Here is a 14770-nt window from a genome sequence, read left to right as displayed (position 1 = left end):
TAGAATTGGAATTGGAATTGGAATTGGAATTCGAGTTGAAATTGAATCAGTATTTTGAAAGAAAGAGGTAGTGAAGAAGAGAGGGGAGAGAGGGGCAGCGGAGGGGTAGCGAGCGAGTGAGCAAGTAAGGAAGGCAGTTTTAGACTATTATTATGGGTTGTGTGTGTGTGTGTATGTTCAAGTATAGATATAATTGGATTTTCTTTTTCCTTTTTGATTCTTGTTTTTAGATGTGAGTTTGATTAGATTTGGTATTCGATTAGATTTTGATCAGATGTGTTTTGGTTTTGGTGTTTTGGGGGCGAGGGGGAGGGGGAAGAGAGAGATTGGATTAGATTATTAGATGCTTAAGGTTTTAGTGCACATGTTATTTGTGAGAGAAAAATAATAGAATAGAATAGAATGAAAAAAAACTTTCATCCTGTATTCTTTTTTTTTCTTTTTTTTCTTCTAGGATGGAGATTTTACATGGGAAGCGGCAGCGGCAGCTGGAGCTATTCTTGTTGTCGTTGTTTGTCAAAGGGAGAGAGGAATGGAATGGAATGCCGATGGTAACCGTAGGTAAGCGCGGATCTTTGGGTTTGGGTTTGGGTTTGAATCGGAGTTTGGATTGTGAAAATGGGTGGGAGTGGGAGTGGTAGGGAAGATGAGGGAGCAAGCGCTTGCTAGGTGGGTTTGGATTGAATTTTGAGGGAGGGGCAGGTAGGTGTATTGGGAGGGCGAGAATGGGATGGCAGGCTTGAGATTGAAGGTGTTAGGTAGGTACCTAGATATGTTATAGTATTTGCAGTATTCTATACTGGATATAAAAGATACTTTGAAGATATTGCTAGGTACTAGATAGATACATTGAGTTTGAGGGTATGGGTATTAGATATCGACGAGAAATTTTAGCATGGGGATTGCAACGCCACTTATGTCATTTCCATTTTTCCTTTTCCCTTTTGACGCATTTCGGCATTTTGATATTTTGGTACGGAGTATGTACAAAGCGAGTCTGAGAGTGATGACAGAGTACTGTACTCGGACTTCGATTTTGATGCGTGGGTGAACAGGGGTTCTTGCATAACTTTTTGAAAATACGGAGGTCCCGCTACATGGGGGGCTTGGAGGTTTGGAGTTTATTGCGGTGTGTTTATTTATTTGTTAGTGATCGGCTCATGGGTTTAGGCGGGTGGTGGGAAAACTTGGGTGGGTGTAGATGCCGATAGCCGACTGGGCGGAAGATGATGGATTGTACGATGGAGGCTCGTAGGGTGGAGGTAACGGTAAGGACGTAAGCTGAGGTAGGGGCTGGGGCTGAGTTTGAGATTTTGTCTTTTTCTGTTTGTGTGTTTGGTACCTGACTTGGAGTCGGAGCGGACAATGTAGGTTGCGGACCGGTGTTAAGCTCTATGGGCGTGTGTTAGGCGTATGTTAGGGGTAAGATGTGATGGTGATGTGTGAGTTCGGTGAGAGGAGATGTACATAGAAGGCTTACTAGATGAGATCGAAAAGAAGGAAGGATGAATGAGAAATGGTATGATTATGCGTGAAGATTGGATGTTGATGATGAGAGATTCAAGGTTGAATGAGAATTGTATATAGAGATTGCGAGTATCAACTTGTGTAGGTTTCATCTGTCTATTAGCTGATGTACGATGTATAATATCTAATATCTAAAATCTTCCATTCTAAGAGGGCCAACGCGATAGCAATGGCGATCAATCTAGTAATACATTATGCTAGATACATAAACGGATTTTGTAAGCACACTGCAGAAGAACATTCATGGGTATTGTTAAACATGCTGTCAATGATACATACATACAATACATACAGTAGCTTAGCTTCGTACGCACGAAATTTGGCGAGGTGACCAATAGGGGATTAAAATCGAAATGGATTTAAGGGTTTGTTAGTCTAGCTACAGATTGAATAGTACGATTAGCTGGAGCGTCTAGATGACTGTCAAATTGTCATATTATCGATTTGATGTCAAATTTGACAGGTACTTACTATAATCTCATGCCGTATGAGTGGATCTACCATTCAACGGCATAAAATTAAGATCGGTATCACTCTCCCAATTTGCCCGACTATGGAGTTCGTCCATGGTCGGTTTACGGAGTATGGAGATGGAGTTTAGAACTTTACCTAGGTAAATCGGGGCGGGAACTTTTTGGGAGAGAAGGTTCTACTAATCTTCTTTTTCCCCTTACCAAGCTCAGCTAAGATGGATATCTTGTCATATAACAGGTTTTTATGCTTCGGCAGTGAAGATTTTATGTTCCGTGTAAAAAGTTTTTTTAGATTTGAGTAAATAGAATAAATATCTTATGATCCCTTCGATTTTTTTTTAATTTTGAGGTTTCATTTCTTCATTCATCATACATAAGGTACAATTAATTAAATCGTCATCATCATTGTCATTGTCAAAGAACAAGGTCTAGACGAGTTTGAGTCTGATAAGCTTATCTCTCCATACCTAAACATCGATAATTACTCGGACGAGTATAAACACAACTACAATCATCAATTGAGAACAACCACAACATTACAATCACAGCCATGAATGAGGCAGATCGAGAAATAGCACGCGCCGAGCGTGATGCCTCTCCAGAACGGTACTCCGTCGAATCTCCCATCCATTCCCCTCTACCCCGCCATCCCTCCCACGAAATAGAACGTATACCCACTGCATCCTCCATTTCGACGACTTCTTCCGATGCCTCAATTCGTCCTACAGTTTCTCGAGCTCCCACACAAGCTGATTTAGAACGTCATCCAACTGTTATATCTCGCATTCAAACTGCGCGCTCGCAGCATACGGGGACGGTGGGAAGAACTGCGACGGGAAGGAGTAGTAGACTTACCAGGATATTCAGTACAAAGGAGAAACCATTACCGTTGATGGGGCTGGGGAAGGAGTATCCTCCTCTGTTGCCTGCTCAAGAAGAATATGTGGTAGAATTTGATGGACCAGATGATCCGCTGCATGCTGTCAATTGGCCGATGAAGAAGAAGTAAGCTTTCAACAGTTTTCCTAACACTACACTTGAAGTGAAGCTAATCGATCGAAATAGGCTTGTTACAGCAGTAATGTTGGCTTATACAACATTAGTATCATCATTTACATCGAGTATTTTCTCAACAGCAACCAGAGTTGTAGCAGCGGAATACAATGTTTCCACAGAAGTGGGATTATTAGGACTCTCGTTCTATGTGTTAGGATTCGCTTTTGGTCCAATATTATGGGCTCCTTTATCGGAATTGAAGGGGAGAAGATTACCAATTGTGCTTTCTATGTTTGGATTTTCGATCTTTCAGATTGCAGTCGCGGCGGCGAAAGATTTACAAACAGTTTTGATCTGTAGATTTTGGGGAGGTATGTATACCATTATTTTCTCGCTTCGAGATTTGGCGTAGGCAAACGCTAACTTATTGGATGAATAGGTATGTTTGGTGCAGCTCCTTTAGCAGTTGTTGCAGCTGTTTTCTCGGATATGTTCGATAACAAACGAGAGGGCTTGCTATTACCGTATTTTCGATGACAGTTTTCACTGGACCTCTTCTAGCACCTTTCATTGGTGGATTTATCGTTGAATCTCATCTCGGCTGGCGTTGGACTGAATGGTTAACTGCTATAATGGGTTTTGTAGCATTCATCCTAGATCTCTTCTTCCTTTCAGAAACCTACCCACCAGTCATCCTGATCGAAAAAGCAGCCGAACTCAGAAGAAGAACCAAAAATTGGGGTATTCACGCCAAACAAGAAGAAATCGAGATTGATTTCCGTGAATTGGTCACCAAGAATTTCTCTCGTCCTCTTCGACTTTTGGCATCAGAACCTATCGTTCTTCTTCTATCTATTTACATGGCTTTCATCTACGGTCTTCTATACCTCTTCCTCACAGCCTATCCAATCGTCTTCCAACAAATCCACGGTTTCACTGGTGGCGTAGGTGGTCTTCCATATTTCGGTATGGTCATTGGAATGTTAATCGCAGGTGTCTACGTCGTTCTTACTCAACCATCTTACAATCGTAAATTAGCAGCAAACAACGGTATTCCAGTTCCTGAATGGCGTCTTCCACCGGTGATTATTGGAGGAGTGAGTTTCGCAGCAGGACTCTTTTGGTTCGGTTGGTCGGGGTACAGAGCCGATATTCATTGGATTGTTCCCACGCTTTCGGGTCTCCTTACAGGATTTGGACTTTTGGCAATCTTTTTGCAGAGTTTAAATTATCTTGTGGATGCATATCTTATGTTTGCTGCATCGGCTATTGCGGCGAATACATTGTTGAGATCGTTGGCAGGAGCAGGATTCCCGTTGTTTTCACAATATATGTTTGCGGCAATGGGAGTCAATTGGGCAGGAACATTGTTGGGCTGTGTAGCACTTGTGTTGGTGCCAATTCCAGTTTGCTTCTATATGTATGGAGAGAAACTTAGGGCGAAGAGTAAGTTTGCGCCGGTTTATCCAACGCAGCAGGCTCCGAGGGATGAGGAGGAAGGAGGGAGTACGAGTACGAACGGGAATGGAGAGATGGATAGAGATGTTAATGGAAAGGAGAAGGGAGAGGAGGCTAGAGCTTAATTTGAAGAGAGGGGCGGGGTGTAGGTGAATGGATTATGATTTCATGAAGAGATGGAAGATGGAAGATAAAGATACCAATAGTTTTTAATGCCATGAGATAATTGCATGGGATGGGATGAAGAGAAAAGTCAATATTCACAGTGGATAAAAGGATCGAATGGGAAAGGAAAAGGAAATAAGCGATATCCAGGAGTTTGAGGGTTAAGCGATGAATAGATTAATAATACTATATGACCTCTTTGAAAGAAAGTGGGGGGACATGGTGTTTGTATATATTACTTGTGTAGAGTTGGAGGGGTTAGATAGCGTAGGGTTGTGGTAGTTAGTAGTGTTAATGATAGTATTAATGAGTATCAAGTAATGATGGGGTTTTAACATTGTGTTTATGAGTCTTGGGTTGTGTTGTGTTGGGCGATGTTGTATTTGGTTGAGGTAGAGGCTGGGATTGAGGTTGAGGTATGAGTAGAGGTTGAAGATGGTGTTGAAGTAGATGGATGTTGAGGGTGAGAATGTGAGAATTATGATTTATGATTTATGATTTATGGGGATTGTGCTTGTGAGTGGGGATGGGAGTGAGTGTGGTAAGAATGAGAATAAGATTGAGTGTGATGGTGATGGTGATTTCAAGTAAGAGTATATATATCTATATTGAGATTGAGATTAATATAATAAGATAATAGGTAGATGTATTATATTATGTGTTACAGATATGAGTGGGAAGATGTGAGTAAGAAAGGAGGTTCAAGAAGGAAAGGTGATTTGAGGAGGAAGGACAAGGAAGGAACAAGGAGGATGGTCTGAGCAGATTTCTAAATATGCTATTTCATGAGTGAGGTATCTTTGAATTTTGAATGTCTGATTTGAGGGAGCGGGCTTTGTGGTTGAGTGGTAAGTAATTTATCAGGGGTTAAGATTTGAAAGATTGAGAGTTGGAGGGTTTGAGAATCGAGATCGAGGGCTAGAGGAAGGATGAGAGAGGGGAGGGTGATGTGTGTGATTTGATATGATATGGTATGGTATAACGATATGAAAGGATTTTCAAATCTTCAAAATCTTCAAATTGAGAATGGAAGATTAAGGATTAAAGACGCGGGTGGAATGAGATGAGATGAGATTATTGAAGAGGGAAGGAAAGAAGAAGAGGAGGGAGAGTGAGAGTGTATATGTATATGTATATATATTGTATATATATGTGTAGGCGAGAGTTTATTGTATTAGACTGTTACATGTGTGAATACTTATTGATGGAAGAGTGGAGGTAAGAGGGTAGAAGGTATATGAATTATGAAGTGAGTAGAATGTGGTTTGTATTGTATAGGTGGATGGAAAGATAGAGATGAGATGGGACGGGGGAACTAAATGGATGGATGGATGGATGAGTGAATGAATATAACTAAGTATATCCATATCGAAAGTTGAAAGTCGCTTAAGATTATTAGATATACAGTATACAATAGATATCAAGTATTGGGAGATTCACATGAGAATAGATTGTAGAGATCTCAATCTCAATCCCAAATTCGAATCAGATGTGATTCGATGTAAAGAGTTCCGTATATGAACCTATAGGATAATATATTCATTACAAATCTGTAATTTTCTATTCAAATTTCAACTCACAAGTATATAAATTTTGAAGTTTTGAATGAAGGTTTGAAGTTTTGATCTGTGTGTAGATGGATAGATACTATTTGGAGATGTGGAAGCTCCTGAGTGGTTTGGAGTTCGAAGGGATCTTGAGATTGTGTGTGGTATTTAGCAGTCCATGAGAGAGGATTTCAAGAGGGGGGATGCTTTGGAGCTGGGTGGAAATTGGGTTTCGGGTTTTTTGAAATGCGCTAGGGAGGAGGAGATGTGGAAGGGAGATGAGGGACAGGGAGAATTCTGATGGGTATGAATTTTGAAAGGATGCTGGATTTATTACTTGTGTGTATTTTATACAAGTAGTGTAATTGAGTAATAGATGAGTAGCTTTTTTTTCTGGTAGAGTTGATTTGAGTAACTTAATTCGAGGTTGTAACGTGAGAAGATAGTTAGTTACAAGATATATTATGTGTGTGAATGTAAAGGGATATAGAAGAAACAATATCTATCTATATAGTATACTCTATACAGATAGCTGAATACTAACACTTGAAAGATGTTTTTGATTAGCATAATCTATACTATTAATTCTTGATCCCGAATAGATAATTTGAGGAAGGATACTGACTTAGAAGTTTTTCAGAATTATCTAGATAGATCTTTTACTTCTGGAAGGTTATATCAATTCCTTAGAGATGTATATAAGTACTAGAAGATAAGAAATTGATGTGAGGAGATATGTCTGTCTGCTTAGTTGTATATTTGTTCCTGAAAAAGAAACGAGGAGAATAGGATTAGAAGTCAATTTTACGGAGCTAGTTGATTTGAGATTCTCTTAGGGATACTAGTATTAGAGCTGAACTTGAATGAATAGTGAGATAGTAGAACCGTAGATTCATAACAATGTAGTAAAGAATAAGATATATAATATCTCTCAATTATATCTTAATAAAACATCTTGTCAGAGCTATTTATCACTAACCAGATAACCCCACTCTATTCAATATCATCAAAGTATATTTTTGATCAGGCATTGAGCAAGAGACGATTGCAAACTTCTTTTTTCAATCAGGATACTATTCTATCTTACCTTTTATTTTATTTCATTTTACGTTCTACTTACTCCTCTCGTCTCTACCTACGAATTCAAATTCTAAGTACTTCTGGAAGACTGGAATGATTGGAAATGAGAATGAAAATGAGAATGATAGAAATATTATATATCCTTTATTGATTTTCTCTTCATTCTAGTTTCAATTCTCCGCTGTTCGGATTGTGATGATGCTGAAAAGGACGGGTGAGAGGTGAGAATAGCGTGAGGTTTCTGAGGAGAGTAGAAACCGTGATTATGATGATGATAAGGGAGTCGTTACTTTGGCAAGAACACATAAGATAATCTTGAAGAAAGGATAATTGGAATGATATTAAGTGGAAGGGAAGTGATTGAGTTTGGGATTAATGGTGATGGAATGACATGAAAATGTACGCGATGTTGTACGAGAACAAAATCTACTGACAGTAGGCATGATTTGGATATTTGAAGACGAAAACTAAACTCCAACTTACCACATATTCACAATACGAAACACGACAAATAACAAGATTTCATTGCAGCAAGAAAGCCATAATATTTATGCACATAAAGCAGTGTAAGCTTCGAATAGCTATATACAATTGAAAATACCACATCAGAAGATAACCAGATCCCCCACTCCCCATCCCCAATTCCTACTTTCATGAGTTATACTGATACCCCATTTAAGAAAGGTAAGAGGTATCAACCCAGCTGGAGTAGGAGCTTCCCAAAACACCAGAGATGGTGTAGGCAGTAGTGTACTCCTTTGAAAAGCTAGCACGAGTACCTGAAGCACCGGTACCAGAGTTATCATACTCCTCGAAGAGAACATCATCAGTTCTTGGATCGCTGGTAGACCATTGGGACCATCCAGCTTTTTCAATGATGCTGCCGAGGGAAGTTTCTTGATAAGCAACACGAGCATACTCAGTCCATGGGCGACCGAGATAAACAGTTCCCGAGCCAGCAGTCGAGGAGGAACTGGTAGTAACAGTGCACTTGTTGATAACGTAGAGAGATGGGTCAGAGGAAGTTGCGCGTCCGTTAGCAGTGATGCATCCACCACCAGCAGAAGCAGCAATGGTGGAACCATCAAACCAAGCAACGGAGTGTTGACCGAAGATCCAATCAACGGCACCCTCAATGTAGCACTTGGCGTAAACTTGGTTACCGGTTTGGGTCAAGAGAGTATCTTGGTATCCGTAAAGACCAACACCGTAGTATCCTTGTTCGGTGTTGTAGGCGGCCAAAGCAATGGCTTGCGAACCCTTTCCATAGGTGTTCTTGATGTTGATGTTGTAGAAAGAGGTGTTCTCCGACAAGTTAATGACGGTTCCGGTTTCTTCATCACTGGCAGCTCCACTCAAGAGGGAAGAGCTGTGTACGATGTTGACAACATTGTCTGTGTAGCTGGAAGTGTCCTTGGTGTATCCGTAGACGGTGAGCTTTCCCTTCAAGGCAGGAATGGTAACTTGTTCCGAGTAAGTTCCGGAGTAGAGGAAAATGACTTGGGCGGAGGTTGTGGTCTTGCTAAGAGCATTGACGGCTTTTTGGAACTATTTGCTTGGTTAGTAAAAGCGGATTCTTGTGGATACATTCTAAGCAACATACGGTAGAGTAGGTTCCTCCGGATCCAGCCGTGATGGCACCCGATGGGGTGTTGTACGAGCAGTGGCCAGCACAGCAGCAATGAAAGAACTGAGGGTAAGAAGAACACGCATCTTGGCAATTAATCTTAGAATGAAGATACGGATGAATGATTGAATAAAGTGGGTTGGAATGGATCGAATTTCGACGGCCAAGCCAGACTATTTAACATAGGGCAATCATAACACGCGTGCGTAAGCATTTGAGAAAGGAAACACTTCGTGGAAGAATCCAAATTAAACGCCGAGGGTAGAGAAACATGGAAAATTCCCGATAGACGACTTTTGAACAGGATTCTGTGAATAATGTTTCGCCCATAGATGTCAGGAGTTACTAACCCCACACTTGCATGCATAATACCCTGACGCTACCCTGCACCTATGAGATGGGGTCGCTCAATGAGGCCTGGATAACCGCTTTTATACAGGGCTTCTCGCCAGATTTACATTAATATGCTCAGCCAGAAAGCTTGTACTTATTCCATCCATACACAACAAGCAGAAGGGAGCTCATGTTGATGAAATACTTTTTGACCATAAAACATGACGTTAGCAAATCTAGTCAATTCGTCACATCTGGTTTACTTGTCAAGTTATTTCTGGATATATTTTTATCAGATAAACACAAAAAATGGTTCAAGTAAAGTTCTTCTGCTTGGCAGCTTGATCATCTGATCTACGAAACAAGCCATCCTTCCTGAAAGCCCTTCTTCACCAAAATTGTAGAAACATGAAACGCCCCTCGCCAATGGAAGACAAGTAAAGTCTGGACGACTAGTACTCCCCCTGCCCTGGATGCAAGGGAGTGAGAGATTGAGTGAGATTGAGTAGATGCACGGACAAACTATTCGGCGCATTCTAGATTTTTCAAAAAAGTAAAATATAAGGCCGCCAATGAAGAACTCCTATTTTATACATTGAGACATCATTCGATCTTTGTAATGATTACGAGAGGGATAATAAAGAACAATAACGTGATTCATATACGAGTGGATCATATTATCGAGTGGATTACTTCATTTTATACACAAAATTCGTCTGTATATAGTTATACACTTTATTAATTTATTAATAGAATTTTCAAAAAATTAGATATATAAGACTTGATTATAAATCTATTACAAAATCTAATTTCTTTTCCAAAATTTGAATTAATATAAGAGTTATTATAGAAATAGTTTCTTTGTAACGAAAATCGTGATATATTCAATTTTTTCTTGAATATAATAGAAATATTTTTATAAAAATAAGATTTCTAAGAAATAAATTTTTTGTTATTATTTTATATCTTTTTATTTTTCAAAAATAATGATTAGTTATTAAAATAGGAATGTTAAAAATGGCCAGTTTTGGTGCATTTTCAAGTGATCCACTTGGTGATATGATCCACTCGTATATGAATCACGTTATACAAATTGAACATCGTATTCAGAAGAGCATGAATTTAATATTTTCTGCAAATTGATGAACCAAGTTTCTAAGAAATTTCTACTCGTTCCATGTTCCCCCAACAAATCCACTCTCGCACCACTTTCTATCTATTTGCCGATAGGGTGTGATGCAACTTGCGAAATCCAAAATGATTTACAAATCTGATTTGTTCAATCATGTTATAATGCCGTTGCGGGACACGTGCGGATTATTGCGGAGTTTTAATATAGTATACAATGGGTATTCTTGCATGTATAGATCAATCTCTTGTTGCTCGCAACAACTTGGCAAAAGCTTATGCAATGCCAATAGGGGTATGGGGGAGCCAAGTCGATTTATATGAATTGGGATCACTTGGAGGCGGTAAACAAGCAACGCTGAGAATCTATATTCGGCTGCCGGCAGCAACGGGGAGGTCTTGGTACTGCATGTAGACGCGGAGAAACGTAATTGTTGTACTAAGTAGATACATCTTTCAGTTTCTGCATGACTTTCAACGTGTAGCGTACAGAACAGAACAGAACGGAACAGACCAGACCAGACCAGAACAAAGTTGCAATGACAGGTCAATAACATCGGGGACCCTGATGTCTTGAAGATGGGGGCAAGGTTTACTATTGCGATATCATTTGAGAATACGGAGGGGTTAGATTGTCACGGAGGCTTTAGACCTTTAGGTTGTATATCATGGAAGATTTAGACTTTGGTATAGATAAAATACATATTAATTAACATTTCATCGAACATCACCCGTGGGCCGTATCGGACACGATGAATGACATTCCAATCACAATTCCAATGTATGTTGAACCTAGTCACCCCGAGTCACCTAGTTGACTTCCCACCGTATCGCTCACGTGTTTCCGTATAAAATTAAGAATTAACCTTAACTTCTCATCAACCAGGCCTTTAAATTCAAAATGTTGCGCTTCCGTTGGCTGATCGTACCTTAATCTTAGTGAAGATGGTTAGCAAAGTCCGAATAGTATGATTAGTATGGAAAGTGTGGCTGACGTACCAGCAAATCGAGAATGATTCCCTGTGATGATGAAACGTGAATTTATGCACCCGTCCACTTTCATCTCAATCATTGGACGGAAGAAATTTGTGGGATGAGAAAAGCCACCTGGGTAGTCATCTTATCTCCCGTAATGCAAACTGGTGATCCACTTTTTTCAAGAATCAGATCTCAAATTCCAAAAGCATAATCCCTACGATACTTCGTACTGAATGGCACTACCTCGCAAAACCACCAATTAGAATCTCAGGGGCTCTTAACCACACCAATCACATCCTTCCAAACTTCCATCAAATTTCTAGTGCATCCCGTCGTTTGTTGACATTTCATCAACTCAAAACATCCAACAACTTCGCCGCATCACTTTTTGGGTTAGTTGTTTGTTAATGACACTAATTGAGCTGTTGGATTCTGGCAGCAGTCTAGAAGAGACTCAATTTCATCACCTTGACAAGTAATTATGGAGTAACGGTACTTCGAAATTACTTCGGAGTGATATTTTAATATACAGGAAGGTCTAGCCAAGATTGCTTCTTATGCTTGTCCAAAGCTTCTTTTGCTTCGTTTCATGTTCTAAGCCTTTCGTTCCCCCTTGTTGTATGTGCCATTCAATAAGAAAGTGGTGAGATTTTGTACTCCACCGGGCAATCTCTCCTTTTTTTGAAAGCTTAAGTTTGATGATGTTCCAAGGATTGCTGTGATCAGAATGCGGACCTTGATCTTACATTGCAAAGCCAAAAGCGGACCATAGCATGATAGATACTTTGGCTCACCGCGGGTTAGGTTTACCGCTGTTGACATCTCGCATCAACAGCCGACGGCGGGATTCAACCGGGTTCCACTTCTTTGATGCTTCTCCGAATTTCAATCATCATGTATTTACATATATAAGGAAGCTTCAAACACCCTCTTTTCATTCCTCATCTCATCATCACTTACATTCTTTTCCATACTGTCTAGTACATTCACTCTTTAAATTTACATTCTTTTACACTACTAGCCAATATGGTTCAAATTCTCTCCATGGCCTCGAGCCTCCTTGCGCTGAGCGCAATCGTCGCTGCTGCTCCAGCACCAGCACCAACCGCAGCTCCAAACCCAGCTGATGCTCTCGCTGCTATCGAGAACCGTGGTACCGCCTGTACCTTCTCCGGATCCGCTGGTGCCGCCGCCGCTTCCAAGTCCAAGACTTCCTGCGCCACCATCGTCCTCAGCGCCCTCTCTGTCCCATCCGGTACTACTCTTGACTTGACTGGTCTCAAGTCGGGTACCAAGGTCATCTTCGAGGGTACCACCACCTTCGGTTACGAAGAATGGTCCGGTCCTCTCTTCTCTGTCTCCGGAACTGACATTACTGTCACTGGTGCCTCTGGCAGCAAGCTTGATGGTCAAGGAGCCAAGTACTGGGATGGTGAGGGATCCAACGGTGGAAAGACTAAGCCAAAGTTCTTCTACGCCCACTCCTTGAAGGGTACATCCAGCATCTCTGGTATCAACATCTTGAACTCCCCAGTTCAAGTCTTCTCCATCAACAGTGCTTCCGGTCTTACCCTCTCCAACATCAACATTGACAACTCTGCCGGTACCTCCCTCGGACACAACACTGATGCTTTCGATGTTGGTTCATCCAGCGATATCACCATCTCCGGTGCCAACGTTCAAAACCAAGATGACTGTCTCGCTATCAACTCCGGTACTGGTATCACCTTCACCGGTGGAACCTGTTCCGGTGGTCACGGTCTCTCCATCGGATCTGTCGGTGGACGTGACGACAACGTTGTCTCCGATGTCGTCATTGAATCCTCCACTGTCAAGAACTCTGCCAACGGTGTCCGCATCAAGACCGTCTCCGGTGCCACTGGATCCGTCTCCGGCATCACCTACAAGGACATCACCCTCTCTGGCATTACATCCTACGGTGTTGTCATTGAGCAAGATTACGAGAACGGTTCCCCAACTGGTACACCAACCTCCGGTGTCCCCATCACTGATCTCACTCTCTCCGGCATCAAGGGTACCGTCGCCTCCAGTGCCACCAACGTCTACGTTCTTTGCGCCAAGTGCTCTGGCTGGACTTGGGATGTTAACGTTACTGGTGGTAAGACCTCCACCAAGTGCGCTGGTCTCCCAAGTGGTGTCAAGTGTTAAATTTCTTAACACCATGATGAATAAGCCCTGCAAAGGGTTTGTTCAAACAATATAGAAGGGGGTAGGGGACGGTGTTGGTGATTGCGCTCAGTGTTCGGGTTCTTTGTAAATATAGCTTCTATTGTCCATATCGACTGTTTAAACCATTGTAATCGAATTGATTTGATTACCTTCAAAACTTTAGTCTCCAACCATGCTCTTCAGTGAACTTTCCATGCCCAGTGATACCTTTTTCGTTTCATACTACTGAAACAATACCTTCTATGACCAACTTCCCCTTCTGTTCGATGGACAAAGACCATTTGGTCGTGAACTCAAACTCAATATTGTCCAACTTACCCCGGTTTTCTCACTTCGACTATCAGATCATAAAAATATCGAGACTTTGTGGTTGCTTGCTAACATTGCGGGGGTAGGAGTGCTTCAATGTGCATTGTACTATGAACACATTCTCCTTACTACTTCGACTCCCCTATTGCCAACTGCCGTTCATCTCGTTAGAGAACGATATGGGGCAGGCCCCAAGCCCCCATGGCTCGCTGCGCTCGAATGCTTGAATTACCTAGCATGTAACAATCTAGACATTCTGTCTTCACATCTCCCGGCCACCAACCATGAATTTTCGGAGAGTCGGCGCGGTGTCTACTACTTCATTGGTTTGAGAGACTAGGTAAAAGGTATTCGCAACCGTTAGTATAGAAAGACATCTAGCAACACATGTCGGGACGAGTATACTAGGTAATTTCGAATGGGTAAGCCATTATGTACAAATTTCATAAGAGACAGAATTGTGCCACTTGATTGCACAACTAGTTCTATCAGAACACCGTAACGTGTAATTCTTTTACATCATCATGCACTCATTCGGGAGCTTCCCTTGTCAAAAACGTGGAAGGAATTTGCCGTCTCAAATTTTGGTTGTCTAGTCCCTCATCAAAACTTTAGTGGAATATGTCGACGATTGAATGAACTACGATTTTAAGGGCGCACGTTGATTGAAACATTACGATGAATTATTGAATTGAAAGAAGCGATGAGAGCCTGAGATTATTAATTGAGCCGTCAGCTTATTACGAAGTCAATTATACAGGAATCAGCACTTGCGAACGTATTTTCCGGACATAGTAAACGAATCCGGTTGTTGGGACCCCTCATTTTGAGATTGCGAGGATATTCGAAGAGGAAGAAAGAACGCGATTGAGTGCAAGCAAGTTCAGAATTTAGATGGTAGTTGCATGCGAGTAAAGGAAAACAAGACATATCATCCGATTCTCATTGCGGTAGGAGGA

The 14770-nt window shown here is 41.2% G+C and overlaps 3 protein-coding genes across 3 annotated transcripts; 2 read left to right on the top strand and 1 right to left on the bottom strand.

The window, feature by feature from the left end:
- Positions 1-2550: 2550 nt before the first annotated feature.
- Bfra_003316 (putative major facilitator superfamily transporter protein) lies at positions 2551-4579 on the top strand (the record flags this gene model as incomplete). Its single annotated transcript, XM_037333726.1, is given in 4 exon segments — positions 2551-3005; positions 3066-3367; positions 3436-3487; positions 3505-4579. 4 exon segments carry the CDS (start codon positions 2551-2553, stop codon positions 4577-4579), a joined length of 1884 nt encoding a protein of 627 aa, XP_037193813.1.
- Positions 4580-7921: 3342 nt separating this feature from the next.
- Positions 7922-8959, bottom strand: Bfra_003315 (putative carbohydrate esterase family 8 protein; the record flags this gene model as incomplete). Its single annotated transcript, XM_037333725.1, has 2 exons — positions 7922-8794; positions 8846-8959. The coding sequence occupies 2 exons, from the start codon at positions 8957-8959 to the stop codon at positions 7922-7924; spliced, it is 987 nt and encodes a 328-aa protein (XP_037193812.1).
- Positions 8960-12338: 3379 nt separating this feature from the next.
- Bfra_003314 (putative endopolygalacturonase 1 protein) lies at positions 12339-13481 on the top strand (the record flags this gene model as incomplete). The annotated part of the gene is made up of 1 exon (XM_037333724.1): positions 12339-13481. The coding sequence occupies one exon, from the start codon at positions 12339-12341 to the stop codon at positions 13479-13481; it is 1143 nt and encodes a 380-aa protein (XP_037193811.1).
- Between the last annotated feature and the right edge of the window lie 1289 nt (positions 13482-14770).

Source organism: Botrytis fragariae (assembly GCF_013461495.1).
Source record: "Botrytis fragariae strain BVB16 chromosome Unknown tig00000045, whole genome shotgun sequence".
In the NCBI taxonomy this organism is placed as follows: domain Eukaryota; kingdom Fungi; phylum Ascomycota; class Leotiomycetes; order Helotiales; family Sclerotiniaceae; genus Botrytis; species Botrytis fragariae.
This window is presented reverse-complemented; position numbering and strand designations above follow the sequence as displayed.